We start from the raw sequence: 20458 nt of genomic DNA, 5'->3' as shown, positions 1-20458 counted from the left end.
GGTTCTGCTCAATGCCCACAAGAAAACTCGGATTGCTGCACCCTGCCATGTTGTCTCTGCAATATGTAAATGCCGGAGCAGTAGATGTAGGAGTAATCCAAACCCCATGTGAGTACCAGGGTTTGCAATTGCAAGGCTTCCTCCAGTTTTTTAAAGAAGGTTTCATCTGTTTTTAATTCTTGATCAGGCAGTCAGTATCTGGTGTTTACAACTAATTATGCTGCCTGTACTGATCACTTACCCATCAATAGTGACTGTCTCATCCCCTGCTCCCAGGAAAGCTTCATACATTCAAATTGTTCCTCGAAAATGCACATCCTTGCCTTCCCAGCCCTTTGGTGTTCCCATGAACTTGAACTGCAATTGTTCATAGTCAGATGGCCACACAAACTTGGCAATCCATCCTTATTATCCCATATCAGGCTTCCCAACAAGCCACAAAGCTCTTGACATTGAGTTAGGTCAGTAGATGGGGATGTTTATTTCCTGCAGGAGGGAATCTTCAGTGACCATTGCTAAACTTTGCTTCCCTGTACGGACATTTGATTCAGGTTCAGGCAGCTCCCCTGGCAAGATTTTGTTCCTCCTCACCAGTCTCCAAGATACTTAATCTATTCTGCACCTGCAGATCTGTATGTAGGACAGGAGCCTCCCTTCTGCTGCCAGCTTTCCCTTCTCTTGGGAATATCCATCTCTTACTCCTGTGAGCATTACTGCTACCTGTCCCTTTTTCCTTGCATTGCAGCGTTCTGGATTTTCCCTTCCAGAGGCTCTGTGAAGATTCTGTTGGTCTTGTTTTCACATGGGGAACCAGGCCTTGTGGCCCATCAGCACCATTACTGCAGGCCCAGTGCGGCCCACACTGTCCTGAACAAAGTTCCTGGGCTCCCTCACACCCTTGCTTTGTTGAGTGCTGTCACAGCTGCTACAGCTCTGTTAGTTATTGGTTTGCTGTGCTGCTTATAAATGCCATAAAGACAGGGGGGAAATTAAATGAAAATTTTCACACTTTTTGTGCCAAAGTTTTTGTTAAACATTAAGAATCAGCCTCATAGTTAAACTTTGATGTAAAGGAAATCATGTTCTGAATTTGGCTGGTTTCAAAACTTCTTGTTTATTGCCTCTTTAAAGGACAATTATAGTTGACACCATTCAAATGAGAGAGGAACGTATTTTGCAGTGCAATTTCTTGTAGTGGACCTTTTGAGTGGCTGATGTTTTTGAAAACTCAGCTGTACTGTATGGACTAGCTTGCCCTTGCCTATATGCACAAATGCTGCAGGGAAAACTGTTGGTGATGTGCTACTTTCCCTTAGAAAAGCTGTGTAGACTTTTCCTAGTTAGAAAGATAGTTATCCCATCTAGTTGCACTTCTGCTGATTTTGTTCTTTGGAGAGTGTCAAATTTTTATTCTGGTCTGTGGGGCCTGAACCAACACTATACCTTTTAAAAATTAGTATTGCACATGCCAGATGAAACAGAATGCATCTGCCCAGTTCCCTGCGACCTACCTGTAGGATATCCAGAAGCATCTCCTTTGGGACTGTATACAGGTAACCTGAGATGAATAGAGCCAGTAGTGTAATTCTTATGGTCCATATGGAATAGGATGATGAAAATGGCACCACCTTTTTAGTGCCTTTTTGCAAATCTTGTTAAGGTAACTGTTGATGATATATAAGATACCACCCATCCAGTTTTAAAGAATCTGTTGCAGATCTAAGCAGTGTTCAGAGGACAGTAATAACAAATTTGTGTGAAGAGGGATTGAAAAGATTGTGATTATAACATGCACAAGAAGATGAAGGAAAGGAATTCAAATCCGTACAATACCAGTTAGTAAGTGCTTGCAGAGGATACTCTTCTGACAAACAAGTCCAGTTTTTTCTTCATGATTTTCTCCATCTCCCTTATTTTTTCCCACCCAAAAATCCATTTTGTGGAGAATCCCAAGACCTTTCATAACAAATTTGATATTACATGATGCAGTGATCTTTTTTAGGGATTTAGCTGTTATTTCCCCTGGATGCACCCTTCTGCTGTGGTTCAGATAGAGGCATAAGCATCTTTATTCACCATGGCATCCTGGTTGTACAACCCGCCTTTGCCATGCAGCAATATCAGTAGTCAGTGTTAAGACAAGAGATTTAAGCAACTGGGGAATGAACTGAGAAATTTTTGATTTTTAAAAATATGTAGAATTCTCTTCTTTAGAATGTGCACAAGTCAAATTTTTCATCTTGCATTAATTTTTATAGCAGAAAGCTGGACTGGCACAATCTGTTTGATATGGAGGGCTAAGGCTGAGAAGAAAATGTGAACTTGAAGGGGGAAATGAACATAAACATTGTTAGGCAGATGATGAACAACATATTCTTATGTAATGGAGGTGTTCTGAGTCATGAAGGTCTTCTGTGTGAATGTAGGTCACGTTTTGGACAAGAACTCCTTGATCATTGCTTGGCTCTGCCTGTTCTGTCACATGCAGTACAGAAAGCATTGTGCCTTTCCTCCGTCTGTGGTACCCTGACTTCAGAAACATATTCCCTGTGGCCCAGTTATTAATTGAAAGTGTTCAAGGGTTTAGAAGTTTAATCTCAATTATTTATAGGAAAATAGAGGCTATGTTTTTCCTGATGCCTCTTTCCCATTGCAGGATATGACAGTGCACTCTTCTGCTCACCAAGCATTTTATTTTAGCTTAGTCAGCTGCAGCCCATTGATTAGATCTCAATCTCCTTGTGGCTCAGACTGCACTGCAGTAGTTTGCAGTGCCTTGCTGGAGAGACTGCACATTCACGAAGGCAGCTCTGGGAGTCAGTGGGTACAGGGTTGATGGTGTAGGCAGGACAGTGCACAGCCTGTGCAGAAGAGCGTGAGGAAGGCTGAAGAAATGTGTCAGCTAATTGAGAGAAAGGTATTTATTTTCCAAATGTGTGTGTGCAGTGTTAAAAATAAACTTCACTGCAGTGAGCAGGGAATTAGAAGAGGAGATGATGGCATGTTTTTCTGCTAAGTAGTTTTCCCCCCACTGGAAAATGAGCTATAAAATAACACAGAGACGAGAACAGCTTCATCCTAATACCCCAGACATTCAGACATAGAACCCCAGTTGCTTTATACTTGCTTTTTGCTTGAATACAGTTAGTAGTATTACATAAGGAATGAACATTTTGGAGTAGAATAAAAGATTTGTGGAACTGTATTACAATATTAGCTTGCGAGGGAATATAATTTTTGTCTCAAACTTTGTATTGTAAAGAGGAAAGGCTGAAAATACAGCACAGTCATGTTTGTTCAGATATGAGGAAAAGGAAAAAGGATGGACCTAGGTCTTAAAAACATTGCACATTTAATATATAGAGATGTCATTTCACTAGGAATGGGTTAGTTATAAAATAAATCATCACAAAAATTACATTAAGGTTCTCATTGTTGCTTTCATTGGTGGTGTAGCAAATTTGGACTTAAGGGAGATTATGTTCTGATTTAAAATGTCACTGTTACAGAAATCCAATGCTGTTGAAATTAAATGTATGGAAAGCAGACTAGGTGATAGATTTGAAACTCTCCTAGCAAGCAGGGAATCTGATATCTTGTTACATGTGGTTGTTTCTGCCTTTCTCACCATAAAGCCCAGGGTCAACAAAGGTGACCTCAGATCATCTGCATCAGGTTGTTGTTGGTTTTATTTTACGCAGCAGCTGTTAAAGAGGTGAGGGAAAAGGAAGGACAACTCAGGCTCAAATTTGATATATAACTGTAGGGGACTGAGATCCCATTTTCCATCTCTTAAGTGCTTTTACTATCAAGCTGCAGGGGGGTATACATTACATCTGAATGTGTCATTCCTTCTGGTTGGTGCTATTCCACTTGAAGCTCTGATTATTCTTCCCACTTGAAAACAGAGGGAGGAATATAAAACTCTTACTGTTGTCGGTGATGAGGGAACAGAGGCTTTGCTCCCTAGGCAAGTGAATGTTGGATTGCAGGTCAGATCTCCTCTCAGTCAGGTAAGTGCATTTGCTGCCAGGCCATACACTTCCTCCCTCTTTGTAATCATTATTAATTTATTCCGTGCAAAAGGTATCCTTTCCAACTTGTATGTTCTTAAAATTGCGTCTTAAAACACCCTGTGGCTTCGGGATGAGAGTGTACTCTAGAAGGAGGGATGTGTGGTTTTCACATCTCTTCAGGGGATGGGGAGGTTTGAACTTCAGTGTGCTGCACCACAGTGATTGCCACGACTTCCTTTCGTCTTCCTTTTGATAGAAAAAAATTATTATCTCCATCTGGTTCCAGAAAAGCATTTTGAGGTCTGAATCCCAAAGGAGATATGACTCCAAAACATTTCCATTTCAGTAGTTCCCTTGGTCTGTTTCAGCGAATGAAAAACTTATCTTTCTTACTTAGCACTTTCTTCTTTCTGTGGGGATATCCTGTGCTGCTTATTGCTTTATGGGACCCTGCATGTAAGAAACAAGTGTAGTTCTGAAGCCAAAGCTCTCTTGTTAAAAATCGTGGTAACTGAATAATAGGATTACAACTGAAATAAGCTTTTGACTAAAAAAAAAAATACTCATTCTTCGTTTTTGCTGTGAAAAGCACCTTCTCATCTTCAGCACAAGTTCAGGTGCAGGAATCATATGATGTGTGCTATTTAGAATGACAAAGTATCTTGGTCTTTAATAATGTTAAATTCATTGGAAATTTTGAACTCTCCTAAAGTAAAGTAGCAATGATGGTATTTTAACTCAACTGCTTTGTTTGTTATGATTTGGAAAGAATAGAAGCAGACTTAAATAGCTTTCTTAAAACTAAGTTTTATGCAAAATGGATGGAATTTTTAGAATTTGCACATTTTTAGGGAAGGGAAATAGTGATACTCTAATAAGAAACTCCATTGTGTGGATTGCTTTTGATTACTTGATTTCTATTGGAATAAGTATCTCTCAGTCAAGGTGTTTTCTCAGGTCACTGAATTGAGTTTTAAGGTTATATAATATATTATAATATTAATTCTTGCCTCTGATGAGGATGTCCCTCAGATTTTTCTACTGTGCCATTTACAGATACAATGACTGCTCATGTGACCTAAAAACAGCATTGAGTTTCATCCTGCTGTCTCCCAAACCACCATTCTGAATCCCCCCCATGGACAGTGGAGCATGGCAGCAGTAACCAGGGAACGGGAACATGCCTGAAGTGGGCAACTGTGATACCTGTAAAGTTGACAAGCCACTGTTTGTATGGAGATTGTTTGTGAGAAAGCAAGGTAGTGGTTGCAGAAAAAAAACCAAATATTTTGGGTGAGAACCCGTAACAATCCAAATAGGAAAGGGAACATTCCTGTTGATTTTTAGAAACTTACGTGGTAATGTTAGAACTTGCTCTGGATGAAAAGAGCAAGAGATGAGGGAGCAAATCCCCTTGTGGGCTATTAGATCAATTTGGTTAGGGGAGGAAGGGAGGTGTATATATCAGATAATTGTAGGAAGGAAAAATCACAGTAGTGTACAAGTAATCTGTCATAAGGCTGTCTGTGTGGCTGCTCTCAACTTTGTTTTTCCAGTTATTAGGTGTGATATGCAGGCAGGGGAAAGTTCTCCGTAGAGGGTCCCCTCTCACCACTTACAGAGCACTCACAAATCACAGGCTCACACAAGGCTTTGTGATTTTCTAAATGAAATTCAGCGCCGGATGGGCCAGTGACTCTGGGAAGGGTGATGGGAGATGGCAACAACTAAACAAGACACAGGTTTCTGTTGGGATACAATATTGAATGTTTTTTGATTAATTTCTGTCTGATTTTTTTCTCATTTTGTTGTTTTTTTTATCATGTTTTTCTTTGGGTTTCTCTCTGTTTTACAGTTCTTTTGGGCTCTTCTTTTGAGGCTGTGTTTGATGCGTTGGCTTCCCATCCGCTGCTCGTAACCATCTCTGCTATGAGTTGTGAGTGTGCCATCACCATGCTTCTGGGTTTTCATTTTGGTTTGTGCTTTTGTTATATATGGAAGTCCAAATTACGCCTGTTTTTCTTTTTTTCCTCATGATCTATTTGTTTTTCAGCAGGATTGTGACAGCTACCTAAATGTGATGCAAAGGCCTAGAGCACTTGGGATTCTGCCTGAGGGGCTGGCAGATATTTGGGTGGTGCCAACTGATTTTGTCAATTCTGTGGCTTCAGAGGCAAGGGGAGGGGAGTTTCCTGATCTTTCTTTTCTGTCTCCATCTTCCTCTATTCATTTCTGACTCCCCATGGGCATAAAATATGATGCAGTCATTAATGATTCTACAAAATGCTGCTGTTTAAATTAAAAAGTCAAAATGTGCATAAGAGGTGTGGATTTTGTCCTCACCAGAAGAGCTGGAGAGGCATATCCCTACATCTCCCTCATGAACCTGTCTGAAGAAGCAGAAGGTTCCTAGAAGTCACAGGGATACTTCCTTTTTGTTCAGTTAAAGCTTTCTTTCACTTCTGCTTCTTACCACAACCTTTCCAACAATTCATTTCTATCCAAGATATATCTCCAAATGCTTTCCGTGATCTGTGACATTTCCTCTCTCGTTACCACCTTCTCTTCAAACTGTGCTAACTTTGTTTTTTCATGTTACTACTGAAAGTCATTTTCCTCATTTCAGGAGAGATAGGTTAATATCCTAGATGCCAGCAGGCCTGCCAGGGGCAAAGGTGGTGCATCTCATGAGGTGTCTGCACAGACTTCCAGATACCTGGGCAGGAACCAATGGTCATGGTCATGAGAATACCACAGTCACAAGAAACAGCAGGAGGAAAGTACTGGCATCCAAATGCAAGTTTTTTAGGAAAGGAGCTGAAAACTGGGACATTTAAAACACCCAGTTTCCTTTTGCCATTGAGGCAAAAGGAATCATATTAATCTCTGTGAATGAACATGGTGTGAGAAGCAGTGGTTCACATTAATGAGGAAATATGAGCACTTCTTTAATAAAAGGGGAATGTGCAGGAAAGACAAACTTCATGGGAATCATGAGAGAGACTGTTGGCACTTGAAATGATCCCGAGTGTTTGACCTGGAGAATTATGGGTATAAAGGAGCACAATTTGGAAAATACATCCAATTCATGCAGGATTTTGTTACCTAGTTCTGTCTCTGTGAAGTAGTCTACATTGCTAATGCAGTGAAAGGAATACAGAGTATAGGTTTTGGTCTGTGGTAGTGATCTAACACATTCTCCCAAGTTGAATCTCATTTTAAACCAAGCTTCTAACACAATGCAGCACTGTGTAGTAAAGTACTTCAGCTTTGTAGTAGACACAAATTAGTGAGAGATACACTTTATAACTTTTTATAGTAATACTGATATGTAAAAACAAAATCAGCTGTGGTTTAAAATTATATTTCAACTTGTTAGCTTATTATATATTCATAGTTTTGGGGACTCAAATCAGTTGGATTATGTATAACTCCATAGTCTGAAGCTCCTAACTGTTGCAATCACAATTCTGTGTCAACTGTGAACTGGTGTGGACAACAAGGATGCTTTGTCCAGGCTCTTTTCCACTACTGGCCAATGCAGTGGTGGGATGAAGTTTATTAACTGGAAGAATGAAGTGTGTAAAGAAATCACCTGGAAAACTAATGTTTATGAATTCAGAAGAAAAGTCAGTAATATTTGGGTATGCGGCATGTGCTACAACAAATGCTCAGGGAGGAGCTTTTTTTTGGATGGAAAACAAGGTGTCTCCACAGCCTGGGAAATACTTGATTGCAGTGACCAATTCTTTGTAACTGGCTGGGCAGGCAAATACGGTTAAAAGAGGTGCAACCTTTATGAGCAGAAGACACTGTTACACAGTTAGCATCTGCCTGTTTTGTTCAAAGGACGCTAAAGGTCCTGTGAAAGCAATTGCAAAGTCTTGCTCAGCTGCAGTACTCTCCCTTCCCTGAGGTACCACGTGAGAGAGGAGTGGAGGGAAAACCCTCTGGCTTCAGGTGTGGGACTGCTCAGGAGCAGCTGGTCATGTTGGCTGATGCATGGCTAAAGGCTGCTCCAAAAGCTGGGCTTTGCTTTGCTTCTGAGAGAGGAGAGGTTTGCAACCAATGCTTGCAAACTGCTTGGCTTTGGTTTCAGAACAGATCTAATTAAAGACTGCACAGATAGCCTGTCTGCCAGAAATAGTAAGTATTGATTTAAAACAATTTTTAGAGACATGCTGAAGCCAGCACACGTGGTACTTGGTTCAGTACTTGCATGAACTGCACAAATTGAATAATTTTTGTTCTGAAAACATTGCAGGTTACATGTTAGAATTGTTCACAATACACCCTTATTACTCATGAAAAGTATCTAAACACATTATCTTCCATTCATAATGGGGAAAAGGAATGTCTTCTTTCTTTTGAATGTATAGAGGAAATTTACAGTGATGGCTATATTCCAGTGGCCAGTATTCTGCTTTTCAGGAACTCACATGAGTGGATTCTGTGGAATTGTGAAAAATATTTTGCAGTCATTTGTCAGTGGGAATCCTGAATAGTTCTGAGTAGTGGGAATCTTGCATAGTTCTGAGAGCAATGAGGTACATGATCACAAATATAGTATCTCTGCTATTACCTGCTGCTAAATAAGTATCTTATAGCTCAAGCTGGTGTACTGCAAGATTAAATGCTGAATTAAGTACATGGGATATGCATATGGATTTTCTTTGGGGAGTATTTGATTAGCATAAAAGAGTTTAAGATAGACTTGCAGTTTGTTTTTTTTTCCTCAGAGTAATTATAACTTAAGACCTGCATTGTACACCATACAGGTGTGAATATGTTACACGATGTTAGTGAACTTATTAAAAAAACATTTGAAATTTAATTCTTTCTGAGAATATCAAAATTCAGAGCAACTTCCCCGTACCCAAAAGGAAGCAATTGAATTGTGTATGTAAATATGCATTTTAATATATACAATATTTAATTAAATATATATGCAATATTAAATTAAATATATGCATATTTAAAGTGACAGAAGGGTGCCCTAGAGTAAAAGTATAGTTTTAGGCTCAGTTCTGAAAGTACAGTCACAGCTGAAAGAACAATGCTGAGTCCACTGATCTCTGTGGGACAAGTTACTCAATTAACTTGTTATTAATATGCTCGATTTTCTGCTGGAGTAGAATCTTCACTTTTAATATTTTTAATTCTTTGCACAAACTTAGGCTTATGGTGGCAGAGTTCTGGTCCTGAACCTGGTTTAGCACAGAATTTTGAAAGCACTGCTGTTAAGTCTTGTTAACTCTGGTGCTTCTAGTTCAACTAAGAGAATTTGGTGGATGTCATTGTTTAAATGCAAGATTTTTCAGAATGATACTACATTAAATGAACTCACATGATCTAATGTTCTTGTGGAGGCAGCAGCAGAAAGAGTTGGAACAGTTCTTAGCCCGCAAAGCAGAGAAAGCCTTGAGATGGGACAAATAAGTTACAGGAGGACTGCCTTTCCACACCCACTAAATGAAAAAGAGAATCAGGGAAAGAGAAAATAAAGATAGGATGTACAGGAAAGAATCTGGAAAAAAGTAAGAACTCTAAAAGTTGGAGGTTCATAATTTGTTGAAGTCTTACAGAAGATGCTGACCAGCAGTGTCAGCAAACATTTGTGATCATCTGTCAGAGTAGGTGATCCCTATTTCCATCCTGACCAGGCTGCCTTCAGGCTTTGCTTAGCTATTGTTACTCATGACTCAGTTTTGTGCTTCTTTACTAGCTTTTCCCTTGACCTGGAGTTCAAAAAGGAAAATCTGATCCTGTTAATGTTCTTATCTCCATGCCTGGACTATTACTGTTCTAACACAGCCTTGTAACCACCTTGCCTCCTCTGTAGAGGGAGCTTTCCTAGAAACACAGAATCAGAGAACACTCTCTGTGTAGATGTAGAGCACAAGAAGGCAGAAAGAGCCTTATACTCCTTGGGAGCATACAAAGTAGTAGTTTAGACAAGAAGTTCTCAGGAGCTGGCTGCACAGGGGATTCAGTCATCTGCTCTGAGATATTTCTCCTGTCTCCCTCCAGCCTCGTAACGTTGCGGGTTTCCGAGGAACTGTCCGCTATGCCTCCGTGAATGCACACAAAAACAGGGTGAGTATTTTGGAGTTATAAGGAGTTACCAAGAAGATCATTTCCCTCTCAGAAGCCTCTTTGCGGGAGCAAAGGAGCAAGAGGTGTGAGTTCTGGTTTATTATCTACAGAAGTTAGTATATCAGAAGATTTCCATTAGGTAGTTAAGGCTGTTGACTGCAAAATCAAAATTATGCTTCAGTTATTGGGTCCTCTCTAGTTGGCAGACTTTAAAATTGTAATTATTGTATTGCCAGAGACTTTTTAAGGGCAAAAATAAACCATACTGAAGGGGAAATCTGGTTAAGCCAGACTGCTTGCTGCTAGTTTCTAGCAGAACTTGGCCAGGAATTACCAAGTGCCAGGTCCCCAAATCCATTCTTCATCTGTAATTTTTAATATTAACATCATGCCATAAGGAGAAGAGCCACCTGGTGAAAGCTAGGGGTTTCTTTCCTGAAAATAACCATAATTTGCAAAGTGTCTGGCCTGTTTCATTATAAATGCTTCTAGAAGGCTGATCTAACATTCTTCTCAAAACACTTCTCTCACTTATTTCAGTAGTGGTCCTTTGCAGACAGTAAACAGTAAGTTTGGACAGTACTCTTCAGGTACAGGATGTGATTCTTGGGGTGTCCTGCTCAGGGCAAGGAGTTGGACTCTATCATTCTGGGTCACTTCCAGCTCAGCTTCTTCTGTGTTCTGCTGCTAAATGCCTTCAAATGGAAACTATCAGCCCTCCTGCATTACCTCCCGATTTCTGACCTTACTTAGAATGAGATTGTAGGATTACCTGTGATATATGAATAAGTGTCAGTTTTTTTAGAGGAGGAAGTTACTGTCTACAAAAGGTGGAAAGTGTGATATGGGGAGGGCAGCTGCATGCCATCATGAATTCTTTCTGTTCCTTAAGAGACACAGAAACATGAGGTATAATTTTTGAGAGGGCCCAGCTGTAGCTGGCATCAGTTGAATGTATATTTAGACACAAAAATTGCCCTATAATGCAGGCTATTTTGAGAAATCATATCCTAGACATTGGAAGTTGAGCAGCAAAAATGAATCCATGTGCTTCGACAATTTCAGCCTTTATCCCCATCTTTCCATTTCCCATTCACTAATGCAGGAGGAGAGTTGCATGTGGAAATGTTATAAATCTGTATAATTGTTGTGGTATATGATGGTGAGTCTTTTGCAAGCACCCTTGAGCAAATTTGAATTATATTTAGAATTAAAAATAATAATACAAAATGTGTTCTATATACAGCTTGGGGTTTTCTTAATTTAGGTTATTCCATGCCCCATTAGTAAATATGTATCTGTGGCCTGTAATTTGGCTTTAATCAGTGCCTGGGTAGTATGGCTTCTCTTCCTGCCCTTTAAAATGAGGTAGCTCATCTGGAGAGTACACCTGGACCCCTCAGCAGTGTGGAACTTTGCCCCTCAGTCTTGATCTCTCTCTTTTCTCCAGGAGATGGGTAGACATGATGATCTGTGGTCCCTCTTTTACATGTTGGTGGAGTTTGCTGTTGGTCAGCTTCCATGGAGAAAGATCAAAGATAAGGTAGGAAGACTGGTGTCTGTGCTTAAGAGAGGGTGCTGCATTTTAATTATTATCACTCTTTATTATTCCTCCTGCAGTTCAGTGCAGCTTTTATTCTGAAGTCAAGTCAAAATCTCCCTTTCATCAGATCTTGCTCCAGGATGCTAACCTGCTTTTGTGTGTTCTGATACACAGGGTGGGCTTCTCTTATTTGGAGTAATTAGACATTTTTTAATGCACGTTGTTAGTCATATTTGATCAAATTGTTCTTACTTTTTTCTTGCAAAGTAAACAGTACAAGTGAAAAGATTGAGCTGTCCTTTTGACAAATAAAAAGAGCCTTTAGAAAGACAGGGTAACACCTTGCTGTGCCAAACAAGACAAATGGGATTTTAAATTAGAAGGTTAAACAGAATAAAGCTAAGTGTTTGTGTTGTCTTGGAAATACTTTGTGCTAAAGGAAAAAATCCCTGGAAAGAAGTAGTTCACCTGTACAGCAAGCTTCTGACTCAAGATTCCCCTCTGACCTCTGCCTGCAGTGCTCAACCTCCTTGTGCCTTGGACAGCAAACAGGAGAAGTGTGTAGACACTGTGCTTGGTCTAGGAAGAGTCTGTGTTCCAGGAATGATAAGTCTTTGCAAATGCGAAACAATGGAAGAGATTCTTGGCTCTGAAATTTTTTTCGTTGTTTTTTTCCCAGGAGCAGGTTGGCATGATAAAAGAAAAGTATGAACACCGAATGCTGCTAAAGCACATGCCTTCAGAGTTCCACCTTTTCCTGGATCACATTGCAAGCCTAGACTACTTCACCAAGCCAGACTATCAGGTGGGAGCCTATCTTTGTTACCAGTGTGATGCATGGCACTCTAGATTGGCATTCAGATTTTTTAATATTTCCATGAATGTGTTTATATCTGGCTGAGGAATACCTTTCCTAGAACTGGGAGAAAGAGGCTGTACAATTCTTCAAAACCTCAAAAGGTTTTTCATCTCCTTCCATCACTCTGTTCAAAATAATCCTGGACTCCACACCAGAGAGTTCCTCCCAAACAATACAGTACTTTTGGCTTTCATTAAGACACAAAAATTTTGAGCTACTCCAAACGTGACAGAATTTTGACATAGCATGCCAAGGTCTAAGAGCCTCTACTGATTGATTTCCCCCGTTTGACACCCCCTTGATTTCTTGCAGACTCATATAGGCCTGGGCTATTTTTATCTCTTTCTTTAATACTCATCTAACATAGGGTTTTTTCTTCGCATTCAGTGTTTGCTGTCAGCCTATATGTGAGTAACTCAGACTAACACAGCAGAACTGAAACAACTTGATTCTGTATTGGTTTTTTTTATCACAGCGGTTTTCCCTGTGCATTAGAGTGATGGAAACATTTTATAAGCATATATGTGCAGTTTTATCTGAGTGCCTGGTCTCGTTGATAGTGCATCAAATGAGTGGGAAAGTGGTAGGAGGGTGTTCCAACAAACTCTGCCCAACAGTGCCTTTGTGGTTTACCCATGTACATGTTGTAACATAGCAACCGCAATTTTTTTAAAAATTAAAAAGAAAATAAAAGGCAGATGCTTTCTGGATAGTGCAGTGGAAAAATAACATTTGCCACTAAGAGGGAGACCTACAGAGGGATGGATGGGGGCTCATGAGATGCAGAGGGAGCTGGATTTGTTTGTCCTGGAGTAGAGAAGTCAAAGTTGGATCTTATTGCTGTCTTTCACTGCCTCAAGGGTTTTTGTGGGGAGAATAGAGGCAGCAAGGGAAATGGTGACTAAATCTAGCGGGGATGGAAAATTCACAGTTTGGGTTCTTATATATAAAACAGGTACTTAGAAAAGCTGTGGAATTTCCATCCTTGGGGATTTCCAAAGATTAACTGTATGACAAATATGACCTGCCTTTTAATTAGCTCTGCTTTGAGCAAATGGTTGGATTAGAGACTTCTGAAGCTGCTTTTGAACCTACATGTTCCTGTATTCTATTCCAGTTTAAAATAATTGTGTCCTAATCGTACCAAAAAGCCATCCTTGAGACTGAAATGGAAGGATATGTTTCCAGATAGAATTCAGGCAGTACAATTCACAAACAGCTCTTTCACTATAGGACATTTGACTGAAGCTGTGAATTGCCTTTTTTGCCTTCAGTTTCTTGCAGGTGAACTTGGGTAAGAAGCCTCCAAAAGGGAGCTCCCCACATAAGTCTGGCATCTGCAGCTTGCCACCCAACACTCACTCTTCTAGCTTGATTTAGAGACCTATTCCAGACAGCAATTCTCCATGCATCTCACCTTGAGAGAATGTCTTTATGTTGATTTATCTGGATGTATTACTCTGAAATATTAAAAACTATACCACAGTCCATTTGAATTTGTCACCGGTATCAGACCCACAGAGAAATAAAGGAAATTGGGAAAGTGCATTTACTAATATATGAAGTCATGGTTTATTTAAAAACCTGAATTGAATTTGAAGTTTTAGATTCTCTTAAGCACATGTCATGCTGAGTGGCAATTTTATCACAGTTCTGGGCCCCTGAAATGACATCTCCTAGAGAGACATACCAGACTGTAACTAGAGACTAAGGGTGACCAGAGATCTCTACTCTCATTTGGATAGGTGATACAAGTTTAACTAAGCAAAGGAGAGGAAAATGATGGTAGAATAAAACAGACTTGAGCTGTCAGGTGATGGATCTTACACTCTGTTTTTGGGCTCGTGGCCTCAGATGTCAGGTCTGTCCCTTTAGTGCACCACTGTCAGTGCTGGTTCATGGTTTGGATCAAATAGGATGTGCTAGAAAACACTTTGTACTACACTTGCATGCAGTTCAGCTGGTAGAGGAGCAGTTTCAGGAATGGTTGGGGAGGTGGCTGGCTTCTCTCCCCAAAGATGTTTTTGCAATGAGTATCAAAAAAGTAATAGTGACCTTTGCTCATGGAAGATTGTAGAAATTTAAGTGCCTTTGCCTGGGAATCCATCCTATTCCCTCAGCTAGGGCATTGTGAATTGCATTTCACTCAAGGAAAAATGATCACATCAGCTGTTGTATGAGAGAATGGCTGTCTTGTACACATCCTGAGCATGTGTGGGAAGGTAAGTTTCCTCTATGGACATCTTTCTTTAGATTCACTTAGTACCAGATTTTGTCAGAGCAATTGGGAAAGACTGCCTGTGAATAACCAGTGCTGGTTTGAGTTCTCTTATGCTGATCAAAGGGTGGTCTAGCTCCAGCTGGCAGCTGTTTACCAGGCAGCTGCTCACTCACTTTACCCCCTGCACAGTGGGATGGGGAGGAGAATCAGAAAAAAAAAAAAAAAAAAAAAAGAAGATAAAACCACACAGGTTCAGACAAGGACCATGCAATAATTGAAACAAGTAGAATATAATAATCATAATTGTAATTAAGGGAAAAAATATAAAAACCCAAGAAAAGCAAGTGATGCAAAATACATTTGCCCGATGCCCAGCCAGTCCACAGGCAGCAATTGGACCCTTCCACCCAACTTCGCCAGTTTATATACTAGGCATGACACTCCATGGTATGGAATATCCCTTTGGCCAGTTTGGGTCAGCTGTCCCAGCTGTGCTCCCTCTCAGTTTCTGGTGCAGCTCCTCACTAGCAGAGCATGGGGCACTGAAAAGTCCTTGAATGAGGGTAGACACAACTGAGCAACAACAGAACATCAGCGTATTATCGACACTGTTCTCATCCTAAATGCAAAATACAGCACTGCACCAGCTGTTGGGAAAAAAATGAGCTCTATCCAGGTTGAAAACTGGACAGCAGTTTGCTAAATATCTTCCATCATAGTCCTACTGTTTTCCCCCTAGAAATTCTTGTAGAGCTTCCAAATACAAATCAGGAGCATTCTCTTATCAAAAGGCCACTGAAGAGGTGTACCTGATTTTTGTTCTTAGATACTGTGTTGTAGATTACAGTGCAGGTTAGAAACTTGAGCAAGAGCAATTTGCTGTGCCCAAGGTTTCTGCTGAAAGAGTCCATCTTCCTAGATAAGCCCCAAAGAATTCAAGGCTTGTGCGCCTGGACAATTCATAACTGTTTTGGCACCTGTTATATGTGATATTTCAGGACTGATTGTGGTTTCTTTCCTGAACCTTGGCCAGGAGATGGCATTTGACAAGATGCATCATGACAGTTTAGTGGGTAATTTGTGCTTTGTTGGGTGCTTCTCTCTCATTCTCTGGACCATCAGCCCAAAATGTGGCATGCTGCTACATAACGTGCAATTAAGCTTTATGTCCTCATGGACAGTAACATCTTTAATAGAGAAACATACTGGACCTCTTCTTTATCCTACTTGTGGTTTTGATACTCAGAGTTGTAATTGCACATTGTCTTGCCCAGCAGAAGGAAACTCAACATGGAAGGCTTGCAGTGACTGTGGAAAATCTTCTTATTCGTAATATTCTGTCTGCAGGCAGTGGATCCCTAGACAGGATCCAGTAACTTACTGCATGGCTTTCCAGGAGCAGTGGTTGTTACTGGGACTGTTCTGTGCAGTTTCTTTCCTTGTAAAGCTCTGACCTTTCATCAGAAGTATAAAAGTTTCAGAGAAAGCTGAGAAGACTTAGTAAGTCCCTGAAATAGTTTGAGAATAATGGCAGGTGAGGACACTAGTATCCTTCAGCCATGTACTGTACTCCTTACAGAGAGTACAGTAAAGGGCTGTAAAATCCCTAATGGCCTGCAAAGTCAAGTGCAAGAGTTACAGAATAAGTTTTAGCAGAATGTAACAAAAGTTGTTTCAACTGAATGGGTCCTTGAAGGAATGCTAAGAATAAGGCAGCTGAACCTCTAATTTTATCGTGTGGTTTCTTACTTCAGACTGCTTCAGTGTTAAAGGAATGGAAGGTGGCAGAAGCAGTACCAGTTTTTAAATAGCTTCAGAAGATACCACTTCCTGATACTGATATGCCCATCACAAAGAATCAAAAACTGTGATAAGGCTGGGACTAGTGGACAGATGGGTGAGGATGATCTAAAGAACAGAAGCTAGCAAGGCTTTTATAAGGGCATCTGTCGAGAAATGTGTAGAGTTCTTGCAAGGTGTCTTTGAGTTTGTGAGGATATTAATTTCTAAAAGATACTTGACAGTAATCATTTCTGAAGCAGCAGTCAGAAAACAAATACAATCCTAAGAATTTCCTGTGCCTTGGTCTGACAGACAGCCAGCTCTGGAAATTCTGTTAATCGAATGTAGCATTACCACAGGAGTGTACACTTATTCTAGGGTTCTGGGTCACAAAAAGGAGGAAAAAGATGGCTCATCTGAAAGCTGCAAATAGACATTTTACTGCAGTTTGGTGGAAAGTAATAGGAAATGGCAGGCTTTCCTGTCCTTCTGATCATACTGATAAACAGAACTGGAATATAATTGCAAATAGGATGTTTGCTCATGCTAAATTTTATTCATGACTTAGTGTTGATTCATACCAAAAGCTAATGTATTTGCCATCACATTGTCTCTCCCTATAGAGGAGAACTGGCAGACTGAATCCTTTCAGTTCTGCATTATTCAGCTAAATAATTTTATTAAAAATATAGGACCTCACAGCTCTGTTGGCCTACAGCATCTAGTTTCCTTTTGACAGCAGAACATTATATTTCTCTGCTAATGCATTAGTACATGGAGAACTACTGACAGTAGTTTCCTTCTGTCCTAGAGGATAACTCTAACCTAGAGGATAACTTTTCTTTTTCTTAGAAAAGCAGCAAGCATAAAGCACATCAGCATGAGCATTTGTACCTGCCATCTTATAGAGAAAATTGTATCATCCTTTTTAGAGTTGTTTTTCTTTTTTTAGGCAGCCAAGTGTGTCAGGCCACATTGTGTACATTAAGCACAACTTCGAGCTCCTGACTAAGCCATATTTCAGCCAGACACTGCAATGAGTCTGCATCTTAGGACTGCATTTTCCTGTTCTGTTTACGTCTTCTGGCAGCCCTTGAACTCTACATATCAAATGTACTGTTCTGCATAATTTACTGTCCAGTCTAGAGGGAAGTGAATTGAAGTTACGGATTTAGAGTTGGAGTAACAAGCTAACTGTAAGATTTCATTGAATTAGTGTCAAAATGTTGCATGCATTTCTTTTGTAGTTTGAAGAAATTTCACTTATGAAGCCAAAATCAACCTGAGAAACAGCTGTTGCAATTTTATAAGTTTTGCTTTCGTTTCTTTTATAGGCAAACTGGAGATTATAAAATGCACTTGGTCCTTGTGCACATAGTTCAGATTTTTGCTGAGAGCCACTCTCACCTATTTACCAGAAATTATTTTTGTAAATCTATTCCAGCTAATCATGTCAGTTTTCGAGAACAGCATGAAAGAAAGGGGCATCACTGAAAATGAAGCCTTTGACTGGGAAAAGGCTGGTACAGATATCTTGTTGTCCACTAGTACCTCAACTCCACCACAGCAGAACACCAGGCAAACAGCAGCCATGTTTGGGTGAGTGTTGTAGTTGTACCAGTCAGACAAGCTCTTTTCTTTTATTTTTTTTTTTTTTTTGAGATTTCAAGACCATTATGATTCTGGGAAGTTGGAGCAGCATGGCAGGCACCACTAGATCTGACTTTCTTAATATTAATTTATGTCTGTGGTGGTGGATAGTGAGCTGGGTACGGCTGAGTGCATGCACTGCTCACACCTCCAGTGCAGCTTCTCAGCCTGTTTACAGTGTGTTTTGTGTGCTGCTGCAAAGGTACACAGACTGATGCTCAGAGGTACAGATGAGTCCAAATAGAAAAGGCTTGATATGACCTGGTTCAATGGTCTCTCAGTGCTTTTGGGGGGTTGACATTAAAGGATAACAATAATCCCTGGGAATGTTATGGAAGATAAGAACTGTAAGGCTTAGTAGACTAGGGACTGCCTGTTTTCCACTTAGTAATACCCTAAAATCTGCTAAGGAATTCCTGTGGGGCAGTATGATAGGCTTTCTTCCTTATATACTGATAGTTTTACCTTTCTTCTTGTCTGTTTTATAGGGTGGTTAATGTCACTCCGGTCCCCGGGGACCTGCTCCGTGAGAACACTGAGGATGTCCTACAGGGTGAACATTTGAGTGATCAAGAGAATGCTCCTCCCATCCTGTCAGGTCGGCCAGTGGAAGGTCTTGTTCAGGCTCCAAACACAGCTTTCAATGAGGGTGAAGTTTGGGAAGAGACAGATGTGAATCGCAACAAACTCAGGATCAGCATCAGCAAAGTAAAGAACATTTCCTTGTCTCCTGTGACTGTTGGATGCAGGGCAATGGTTTCATAAACTGCTAGAAGCCACTCAGATCCACTGATGTAGCATCCTATATAGTAAGCCCAAAAGGCATTGAGGAATTTTCCTGTGGCAAGAGGAAATTACAAATTTTTTTCACAGAGTAAAAGCCATTGGGGTTAATTTAGATCTTTATGCAAGTGACATTTTGGGGGCCAGTAATGCTAAAGTGGATCTTTCTTACCATCATATCATTATCCAGGACTTTGATACTTCAAGCAAGGAAAATCTAGTCCTTGTATGGCTGATACAATATTAGAAACGTTCGAGACTTGGAAGTTATAAACCAAAATTTTGTGTCCCAACCTCTTGGGTAAATAAATGTAATCAGAGATGCCTCCATAAACTGTATCTTTCTTGAATCATTACTCATTTTTCTCTTCCTTTTTTTAACTTTCCTTTTTAAGGGTAGTAAAATCTATAAGGAGCATCTATCAATGTTTTTACCTCTGAGAAGAGTGAGAGACTTCACTTAATATTCTCATATTTCTGCATTTCAAGATCATATTAAGCTTTTTTTAGCTTACATGAAATGTATACTTCAGTTGATTTTCCTCATAATCTCAAAGGTGTTTCTCAGTCCTTTCTTGTAAATGTTACCTAATTTCTTGGAGGCATCCCCAGTGAAGGTTGATTCCATGATAAATGTCAAGTATAAGAATCTGTCAGTTAGTTTATTAATCAGGTTAATTCACATATTGCAAGTAAATTAGTATTAGTGGCAGGTCATCAGATACATAAAGAATCTGTTAGCAGAGAAATGTTCTTCAGACTTAAAATGTTGCCAGGGTATAACAGATTCACATCACAAACCTGTCTTTAATGGACATTTGTTAAGTCTGTTAGTCTTCTGGGGCTGATCAGAATTCACTTCAGTCTCTATTGGTACAAAGTTAGTCCTTATTTCAGCAATATAGGTATGTCCACTATCTTAGTCTTATTAGAAAACATTGTGCATGGACAAGAAATAATCTTATTTAATTTACTTAAAATTCTCCAATGCAAATAATTCAGACCAATGTGTTACCTGTATAGAACATCAGCAGGGACATGCCCCAACACAGAGAAATTAGGAACCAAGTTCAAATTACTTCTTTATCTCTCAGCAATTGTGCATTCCCAGTTTTCATTTGAGGGTATGTGGAATAAGAAAAGCCTGATAGAAAGAGACAGTTCCATTCATACAACATATATTTTTTTTAAAAGCAATCAGAGTATTACAGAAAAATCCTAGCATCTTCTGTGTGTTTTTCTTTGCATTTCTACCAGCAGGTGCCTTAATGCTCTTCAGTCAGACTTTGCACAGGGGAGGTCATTTCTGTGTGCTAGTTGTGTGTCATGTCTTAGGTACCTCATTCATAAGTCGTGTCAGAAAAGCTGCTAAAGGCGGGAGAGGCTTCTAGAAGCTCCACAGCACAGCCAGATGACTCTCATGCCAGGCACTGTGCTATTTGGTGTCAGGTTGCTGCCAAAGGAGCTTAGGTTCTGTAGCTACACAGGAGTCTGTGCAGCAAAGCCCA

At 40.0% G+C, this 20458-nt stretch overlaps 1 protein-coding gene across 6 annotated transcripts in view; it reads left to right on the top strand.

Annotated features, from left to right (window-relative positions):
- The window catches only part of TTBK1 (tau tubulin kinase 1), a 107004-nt gene that overhangs the window by 47123 nt on the left and 39423 nt on the right, over positions 1-20458 (top strand). For 2 of the 6 annotated variants that reach the window (XM_079328319.1, XM_079328318.1), the window contains exons 7-11: positions 10047-10112; positions 11563-11655; positions 12335-12460; positions 17962-18116; positions 18656-18875. In XM_079328319.1, the coding sequence (XP_079184445.1) occupies positions 10047-10112; positions 11563-11655; positions 12335-12460; positions 17962-18116; positions 18656-18875 (660 nt within the window). Of the gene's footprint in view, positions 1-5077; positions 5225-5871; positions 5992-9494; positions 9654-10046; positions 10113-11562; positions 11656-12334; positions 12461-17961; positions 18117-18655; positions 18876-20458 lie in introns of those variants that run through there. The other 4 variants (XM_079328320.1, XM_079328321.1, XM_079328323.1 and 1 more) reach the window with 4 other exon arrangements.

This window comes from Erithacus rubecula, assembly GCF_903797595.1.
Source record: "Erithacus rubecula genome assembly, chromosome: 2".
Classification (NCBI taxonomy): domain Eukaryota; kingdom Metazoa; phylum Chordata; class Aves; order Passeriformes; family Muscicapidae; genus Erithacus; species Erithacus rubecula.
Note: the sequence above shows the minus strand (reverse complement) of the source record. Positions and strands in the feature narration are given on the sequence as shown.